This window comes from Microtus ochrogaster, chromosome 2 (assembly GCF_000317375.1).
Source record: "Microtus ochrogaster isolate Prairie Vole_2 chromosome 2, MicOch1.0, whole genome shotgun sequence".
Classification (NCBI taxonomy): Eukaryota; Metazoa; Chordata; class Mammalia; order Rodentia; family Cricetidae; genus Microtus; species Microtus ochrogaster.
This window is the reverse complement of record NC_022010.1, coordinates 12,867,729-12,876,982: the sequence shown is the minus strand read 5'-3', so window position 1 is coordinate 12,876,982 and position 9,254 is coordinate 12,867,729. Positions and strand designations below refer to the sequence as shown.

At 46.2% G+C, this 9,254-nt stretch overlaps 1 protein-coding gene across 1 annotated transcript in view; it reads left to right on the top strand.

The window, feature by feature from the left end:
- The window catches only part of Dnah10 (dynein axonemal heavy chain 10), a 121,566-nt gene that overhangs the window by 5,382 nt on the left and 106,930 nt on the right, over nucleotides 1–9,254 (top strand). Inside the window, exons 3-6 of the mRNA XM_005344367.2 lie at nucleotides 4,386–4,486; nucleotides 5,321–5,429; nucleotides 6,387–6,502; nucleotides 7,295–7,511. Coding sequence (XP_005344424.1) covers nucleotides 4,386–4,486; nucleotides 5,321–5,429; nucleotides 6,387–6,502; nucleotides 7,295–7,511 — 543 coding nt within the window. The remainder of the gene's footprint in view (nucleotides 1–4,385; nucleotides 4,487–5,320; nucleotides 5,430–6,386; nucleotides 6,503–7,294; nucleotides 7,512–9,254) is intronic.

Here is a 9,254-nt window from a genome sequence, read left to right as displayed (position 1 = left end):
TGTAGACCAGGCTGGTCTCGAACTCACAGAGATCCGCCTGCCTCTGCCTCCCGAGTGCTGGGATTAAAGGTGTGCGCCACCACCGCCCAGCTAGTTATTGTTTTAAAAGACTGTTTCTTCACTATACCTTTACAAGAAAAAGACAGAAAAATTTGCCTTCACAGAGCTTTCTTATAATAATTTCTGCCTGCTAAAAGATATCAATGGAAGGTTTTCCCATAAGGAATGTTAAATAAGCCTATCCTGTGCCAATATTTTACAAGTCAAGCCATTGGAAATTATATGAAAGCAATTTCCTGAATCTCTAATTTATCATTACGTGGACAGCATTTTGCTATTTGATTCAAATGTAGATACATTAAAAAGAATGTTTGAAGAAGTAAAAAGAAAAATTACCCGTTGGGGATTACAAATTACTCCTGAAAAAAAAATGCAAAGAGGAGATTCTATTAATTATTTAGGCTATAAAATAGGTTTATAAAAATTAGATCCCAGGGCTGGAGAGATGGCTCAGCGGTTAAGACCATTGCCTGCTCTTCCAAAGGTCCTGAGTTCAATTCCCAGCAACCACATGGTGACTCACAACCATTTGTAATGAGGTCTGGTGCCCTCTTCTGGCCTGCAAGCATACACACACAGAACATTGTATATATAATAAATAAATATTTAAAAAAATTAGATCCCAAAAGGGGTAAATTAGGAGAGGTTGATTGCAGACTCTTAATGACTTCCAAAGATTGCTTGGAGACATTTCCCATCTATGGTACACTATTAGACTAGGTCCTGATGACCTGATTAATTTAAACAAAACCTTAGATGGTGACAAGGAATTAAATAGTCCCAGGGAATTATCAGCCAAAGCTGAGAGAGAATTGGCTTTGATTGAAGGGAAAGTGCAGTAGGCACATGTGGATCTGAATCTTAACAGCAGTCTGGTCATATTACCCTCCAAATATTTCCCTACAGGAATTTTAATGTAGAAGGAATCTTTTAACCACATAAACCAAGTACAAAGTTAAAAATTTATGTGGAAAAGGTCTCTGAGTTAATTCTAGAAGGAAAATTGATACTTTGTCAATTAACAGGAATAGACCCAGCAGAAATTATAGTGCCTTTTAATAATGATGAAATTGACAAATTATGGGAAGAAAGTGAACCCTGGCAAAGAGTTTGTAGTAATTTTTGGGGGAGGGATTAACAACAACTCTCCCAAAAGCAAGAAAATTCGACTTATAAAGAGAACTAATTGGATCCTGCCCCTCATTGTATGGAACACACCAATAATGTCCCTACATTCTATCCTGATGCAAATAAGTCAGGAAAAGCAGGTTACAATTACGATTCTGTCCACCTATTATAATTGAACTTATAGTCACATTAGGTATATTTGCCAGGTCAAACAAAGATATATTTGAGATAGGTCATTTTCAAACATTTCAGAGATCTACAGAATATGGCATTTAACATGTTTTAATCACATAGTGTTTTTTTAAAATTACAATCAGACATGTTTGTTCCTGGCAGCACCAATCTACTTCAGAGAAGATAATGGGCATTGAAGAAACTCCACATGAAGTTTATTTCCTTTGTGGCAAGAAAATGCCCTTCCCTCAACTGCTGACAGTATGTTGTCCTAATTGGACAAGTAGGACACAAAAGAGAGTGACTGTCAAACATTGTCAAGACAAGGAGGGACAGCCCTTTAGAATATCCTGCTTCACAGAAAAGTCTGTCCAGGCCTGTCAGATGAAGATGGATGCCCAACATTGGGTGACTGTCCAGGCAGCTGGCTGTTTTGTCATTTCTCACATGTTTTGGAAGTTGTCTGTTCACACTTCCTGCTTACTCCGTTAATATTATTTCCTTTTTGGGGCTCTGAGAGAGTTAAAGACTAAAAAGTTATAGTTTTCCTTGTTTACCAGACACAGAAAGCAAGTTATGATAGAAAGTAAATTAGGTACAAGACTTTGGGCTCACCAAGGTAGGATAAATATGGAGAATTTTCTCTGAATTTGTTAAATGCAAATGGACTAGACATTGATGATATATTTATTGCCTGAATATATTTATATATAGTTATTGTATTTATTTTATGTACTTTTCTTATATGAGTGTAGCCTCCTTTTAAAATTTTAGACAAAAATGGAAAATGTAGTGATATTTCATTTGTATTTTAATAAATAAAGCTTGCCTGAAAAATAGAATGCAGAACAGCCACACTAGTCAGCCATACAGGCCAGACAGTGGTGGCACACACCTTTAATCCCAGCAGCCACACTAGTTAGCCATAGAGCCGGGCAGTGGTGGCACACACCTTTAATCCCAGCAGCCACACTAGTTAGCCATAGAGGCCAGGTGATGATGGTGCATGCCTTTAATCTCAGCACTAGGGAGGAATGTAAAGTGTGATGAGAAGGAACTCTTTCTCTTTCAGTCTGAAGATTTCATAGCGATGACAGCTCTCTAATAGCTGGCTGCTTTGCTTTTCTGATCTTCAGGATGAACCCCAATATCTGTCTCTGGGTTTCTATTATTCATGCTGCATAAAACTCAGCATTAGCCGGGTGGTGGTGGCGCACACCTTTAATTCCAGCACTCGGGAGGCAGAAGCAGGCGGATCTCTGTGAGTTCGAGGACAGCCTGGTCTACAAAGAGAGTTCCAGGACAGGCTCCAAAGCTACAGAGAAACCCTGTCTCGAAAAACAAAAACCAAACCAAAAAAAAAAAAAACTCTGTACGTTCACATGCACCCACGCAGGTAAGCATGCTGTGCATGCACGAATATAAAACTGCGTACATTCACATACACCCATGCAGGTAAGTGTGCTGTGCATGTGTGCATATAAAACTACGTATGTTCACATGCACCTATGGAGGCCACAGGATAACCTTAGGTGCCCTTCCTCTGGAGCTGTCTGCCGTGTTCTCAGAGACAAGATCTCTCACTGTCCTGGAACTCACCTACTAGGCTAGGCTGGCCAGTGAGCCACAGTGGCCCTTCTGTCTCAGCTTCCCCAGTGCTGGAATTGCAAGCATGTGCCCCCATACCTGCCTTTCTACAGTGCTGGAGTTCGGGTCCTCAGGCTTATACTGGAAACACTTTCCCAACTGAGCCATTCATCATCTCAACCCCAGCCTGATGTGGGGTTTCCCCCTGTATGCTGTGAATACCATTGGTTAATAAAGAAGCTGTTTTGGGCCTGTGATAGGATAGAGCAGAGCTAGGTGGGAAAAACTAAACTGAATGCTGGGAGAAGAAAGGCAGAGTTTAGAAAGAAGCCATGAAACCACCACTGGAGACAGACATGGTTGGAACCTTGCTGGTAGGCCATGAGCCTTGTGGTAAAATATAAAATAATGAAAATGGGCCAAATTAAGATGTAAAAGCTAGCCGATAAGAAGTTAGAGCTAATAGGCCAAACAATGATTTAATCAATACAGTTTCTGTGTGGTTATTTTGGGAGTCTGGGTGGTCAGGAAATGAACTAGTGGCCTTCTTACTACCCCAGCCCAGCTTTAACTACCTCCAGTGACACTAAGCATACCCCTGAGTGTGTTTTTGGCAGCTGCGTATGTGTATGTGCACCATGTGTATGCAGTGCCTGTGGAATCCAGTAGAGGGCCTCTGAAGACAGCTGGAGTGACAGACAGTTGTGAGCTGCCATGTGGGTACTGGGAACAAAACCCAGGTCCCCTCGAATAACAGCAAGTGCTCTTAACCTCTGAAATAGTTCAGCTATCATCTCTAATTTTTTTTTTTTTTACATTTTCGAGACAGGGTTTCTCTGTGGCTTTGGAGCCTGTCCTGGAACTAGCTCTTGTAGACCAGGCTGGTCTAGAACTCAGAGAGATCAGCCTGCCTCTGCCTCCCAAGTGCTGGGATTAAAGGCGTGTGCTGCCCGGCCATCTCTAAATTTTTTGAGACAGGGTCTCCTATAGCCCAGGCTGGCCTTGAATTCTGTAGCCAAAGATGACCTTGAACTCCTGTTCCTCTGTCTCCACCTCTGGAGTGCTGGGTGACCGGTACACCACCACAGCTGACTGTTCGTTTTGCAGAGTTGCAGAGCTCAGGGCCTTGAACACACTAGACAAGTGTCTTACTGTTGAGTTAGAACCCCTGGTTGTGACTCTTATTCATAAACCTTGTGTAAGGTTAACACACACATGCACACGCACACCCCAACTCGGAGGAATCATCTGCTGGGCACCACAGCCAGGATGTATATACCTGTGGGCCACAGGGAGGATTTTGGGTATGTGGGCTCCTGTCAGCCACACTCCGGTCCTTTGCAGAGCATATGATGGAGGACAGGAGGTACCATGCGAAGGCATCTGGCTGGTGGGAAACCTTGGCCATCTCAACTCATTGCATTGTGTTTTTATAGCCAAGAATTCGAAGCCGAGAAATGACTCCATAACGCCCTCCCTGTTTGATGTGGATGATGATGACGTCGGCAGCGAGCACCCAGACAAACCGTCGGGCAAGGTGTGCCCTACTCTCCAGCTTGTTGGCAGAGTGGCTCAGGGGGCTCTCATAAGGCAGGGTGACAGGCACAGAGGATGTGAGACCATGTGTTAGAGCAGGGACTCCAGAATCTTGGGTTGAGATTTCCCAGAACACCCTTAGATTCCTTACTGACTGAGGGACTCCCAGCAGCAGTTTTGGCTGACAGAGAAAGGAGGAAGGCAGATAGTAGCACACACGGTACACAGACAAGCATGCAGGCAAGGCATTCATACGCAGGAAAACAACAAATCTTTAAAAACCCCAAACATTTGTTTACATATGAAAATTCTATTTTATTATTTTATTTGTGTGGGTGTTTTGCCGGCACATATGACTGTGCGCCACATGCATGCCCGGTGCCTTCAGAGGCCAGGACACCTTGGAACTGGAGTTACAGGTGGTTGTGATCCACCACGTGGGTGCTGGGGACTGCACCTGGGTCCTCGGGAAGACCAGCCAGTGCTCTTAACTGCGGAACCCTCTCTCCAATTCCAAGAAATCAATCTTTTAAAAAGAAATACTTAACGCGCCCACCCAAAGTCCCAGAAACAACAAACCAACCAACTAGCCAGAGGCAGCCAGTTTCTCTCAATGGGCCCCGTCCTTCCAAGCCTGCTGCCACCTCTCCTAAGGTCACCTTCTTGGTTGTCCCTGGGCTGCCTAGCAGAAGCTGCAGACTCAGGGCCCTGGGGGCTGGATACGCAGTAGCTCTTTTGGGGCTGCTGTAGAATGGAAGGAGATCCTCCATGCTGGAGAAGAGTGGGCTCTGCGGAGCAGGCACCTGTCAGCCCAACCGTGTCGCATGTATTTCAGAAGTTCGTGAAGCGCATCATCAACAGGCTGGACTTGCATGTGAGCTGCACCCCCATCCCAGAGGAGTTTCTGGAACAGACCGTGGTGTTCTTCCTCAGAAGCACAAAAGGTACCTTTGCTGTGTGTGTGTGTTGGGGGGGGTAACACGTACATGGGGAGGGGCATATGCGTGTGGCAGGCAAGGTTGACATTGGGCACAGAGGAAGCTGACATGACTAGTCTTATTAGCCGCCTTGCTCTGGGCATCCCCCTTTCTCTACCTTCCACGGCTAGAATTACAGCGGGCAGCACATCCACCTGGCATTTACACAGGTTTCCAGGGTACCAACCCTTGTTGTTGTGCGTGTCTGGCAAGTGCTTGGACCACTGAGCCATCTCTTCAACCCTAAAGATGAGCCGTATGTGTGTTTTAAGATTTCTTTTTATTTTATGTGTATGCATGTTTACATGCACCGTATGCATGCCTGGGGCCCATAAACATCAGAAGAAGGCATTGACTCTCCCGGCACTGGAGTTAAAGGTGGTTGTGAGAACAAGCGGATGCTGGGAACTCTGCTCACATCCCCTGCAAGAGCAGTGAGTGCTCTTACTGGCTGAGCCGTCTCGCCAGCTCCTAAACGGATAATTTTTAAAATAGAACCTTTCAATTTCTTGTCCCCAAGATACCTTGTTAATACTATAGTGTAAAGTACGGTACAGTTTTAAAACCCCCAGAGTCTTTCAACAACTTCCCTGGGCGGTGGTGGTGCACGCCTCTAATCCCAGCACTAGGAAGGCAGAGGCGGGTGGATCTCTGTGAGTTTGAGGCCAGCCTGGTCTACAAATCGAGTTCCAGGATAGCCAGGGCTACATAGAGAAACCCTGACTCCAACAACCAAAAACAAAACAAAACAAAACAAAACAAAACAGCTTAAAAGTCCAGTGAGATGTAGTTTAGTTTCATTTGCTCAGGGTTTGCTTAAATCCAGATCAGCCCGTCTTCTGACTGTGTGACCAGAGCCTATGAGAGGAGGGAGAGACTCTGGGACACCCACTAACTCCACGCCCTGGGTCTCTCTCGGGTTAGAGGCCATCCCTGAAGCCAGCGACATGAAGGAAGCAATGGAAATGATGCCGGAGACCATGGAGTACGGGATCATAAACTCTCAAGTGCTCCGCTTCCTGAAGGATGTCATCTGCCAGGTAACTGTTGGTCTCCAGGACAGTCCCCTGCTCCCAAAGAAGGGCCAGAGGGTTTAGCCTTGGAGAGATGTGGGATAGGTCACTAGCTGTGTGCGCTCGTTCTCTTGGTAACCTCTGCTTGTTTTAAGACAGCGTCTTTTCTCTATAGCTCAGGTGGCCTGGAATTCACTCTGTAGCCCAGGCTGGCTTTGACTTCATGGGCAGTCCTCCTGCCTCTGCCTCTCATGTGCTGGGTTCACAGCTGGACCACAGGCCTCTGGATGACACCTTTTAATCTTGTGACTTCTGAGAACAGAGATGCTGGCTGCTTAAAGAAGATCAAGTTGTTCATTATAAAATAACCTCAGGGGTGGAGAGATGGCTCAGAGGTTAAAAGCACTGGCTGCTCTGTCAGAGGTCCTGAGTTCAATTCCCAGCAACCACATGGTGGTTCACAACCATCTAAATGATATTTGGTGCCCTCTACTAGCATACAGGCATACATGCAGGCAGGACACTGTATACATAATAAGTAAAAATTTAAAATAATAACCGCAGGGTGAAGCAAAATTCATTCTAATTGACCAACCGTTATATAGCCAGCAAATTGGGGTGTCCTTTGAGACCTTTGTAGTGACAAAATCCTTGTCTCAATTTGTAGCCCAGGCTGCCTTGAACGGCAATCTTCCTGTTTCGGCCTCCTGAATGTTGAGCGTCCAGGAGGGCCCAGTGCCAGCTTGCACATCTGCCAACCTGACAGACAGCTGGAGACCCCAGGGTGATTTAACCACACGAATGGCTGTGCATTTGCAGGTTTTCATGCCTGCGCTGTCGTTCAACCAGCACAAGTCGGAGTCAGGCCAGGGAACAGCTGTAGAAACCCAAGAGTTTTCTTACGACACGTCAGAGTTGCCCAACATACCTGGGGAAACGGTGGAGTACCACAGCATCCAGCTGATACGCGATGAATTCCTAATGAATCTTCAGAAGTTTGCGAACAACATCCAAAGGACCATGCAGCAGCTTGAAGGTCGGTCTGCTCTGCCCCCTCCCCTCCCCATCTGTGAAGAACCAAAAATTCTTAGGAAAACAATGCAAAAGTTCAGAAGGCTTTTTTGTTTGTTTGAATTTGTGATTTGTTTTCTTTTTTTTTGTTGTTGTTTTTTTTTTGGGGGGGGGCGTTTGTTTGTTTTGTTTTTGAGACAGGGTTTCTCTGTGTAGCTTTTGAGCCTGTCCTGGAACTCGCTCTGTAGACCAGGCTGGCCTCAAACTCAGAGATTTAACTGCCTTAATTTGTGTTTTTATGTGTGTGCATTTGTTTGTTTTTTTGTTTTTTTGTGACAGGATTTCTCTGTGTAGCCCTAGCCATCTTGGAACTCAGAGATTTGCCTGACTCTGCTTCTCGAGTGTTGGGATTAAAGGCATGTACCACCACCACCCAACAATTAGTGGTATTTTTGAACATATTATTTTGTGCGTATGGGTGTGTGTTTGCCTGTATGTCTGCATGCAGTACTACAGGCACCAGAAGAGGGCGCTGGAAGCCCCTGGAACTCGAGTTTCACGCCACTGAGACTTAGGCCCGTGTGGGAATCTAACTCAGGCCCTCTGGAAAAGCAGCTCTTAAAGACTGAGCAATCTCATCTCTCTCAGCCACTCTCCTCTTTCCTGAGACAGGGTCTCACTATGTATCCCAGACTGGTTTGGAACTCGTAGAGATCCACCTACGTCTGCCCTCTCAGTGCTGGGATTAAAAGCACCCACCCCAATGCCCAGGTGTTGTTTGTTTTTAAGATAAAGTCCTGTAGTCCAGATCAGTTGCATAGAGTTGAGTGAGCATGACTTTCAGTTTTGGATCCTTCCGCCTCTACTTCACACATGCTCAGATTACAGACATATACTGCCAATCCTGGGGCTTGACCCCTGGGCTGTGTACACGCTAAGCGAGAGCCCTCACCACGGAACCGCATCCCCAGCCCAGTAATGCTCATTTATAAGTTCTCTGAAAACGAACTTGTTTAGAAGTACGATGGTGGAATCCTCATGGCCACTGGGCATCCCCATGCACGCCCAATGGTAGTAGAACATGGTGCTCAGCAAGCTGGTGAGGGCTACACAAGAGCGCGGGGAAATCATGGGGGCTGCCTAGAGGAGGTAGCATTGGGTCTCATGCAGCCCCTGTTGTGGTATTCAGGGGACCCACTGTCAGGGGTTGTCTGGTAGGCAGTACCTGCCTGATCCCTTCCCCTTACCTGAGTTCCAGAGCCTGGGGTAATGGGAAGCAGATGTGGCAAGCAGGGCCCAAGGACGCAAGAGGCTGGCGGGTGGGGGAGTGGAGTTGAACTGGGTGCTCATGTTTAGGGACCCAGCCAAGGAAAGGTGACAGAGTGTTTAACCAGGAGAGCCGGTGATGTGGGACCAGAACTCTAGAGAATCCACTCTTTTCTTAATTCCCTGTGGGTGGGGGGTGTAGCTGTGTGTGTTGGGGTGTGGGCACACCTGTGTGTGCAGATGGTTCTTTAGGCTTCCTTTAGTTTCTTTTTTGATACAGTGTCTCTCAGTCGTCACCAGTCTAGCCTTGCTGGTCACTGAGCCCCAGGGATTGCCTGTCTCCGCCTTGGGATTCTGGGCATGAACCATTGTTCTTGGCTCATATAGGAGTTCCAGAGATGGGAACTATGTCCTTAAGCTTGTATGGCGAGCACTTTAGCCCGTGGAGGCATCTCTCCAGCTCTGGTGTTTTACGTGCCTGAAGTGTTCCTTAGTCTGGAGC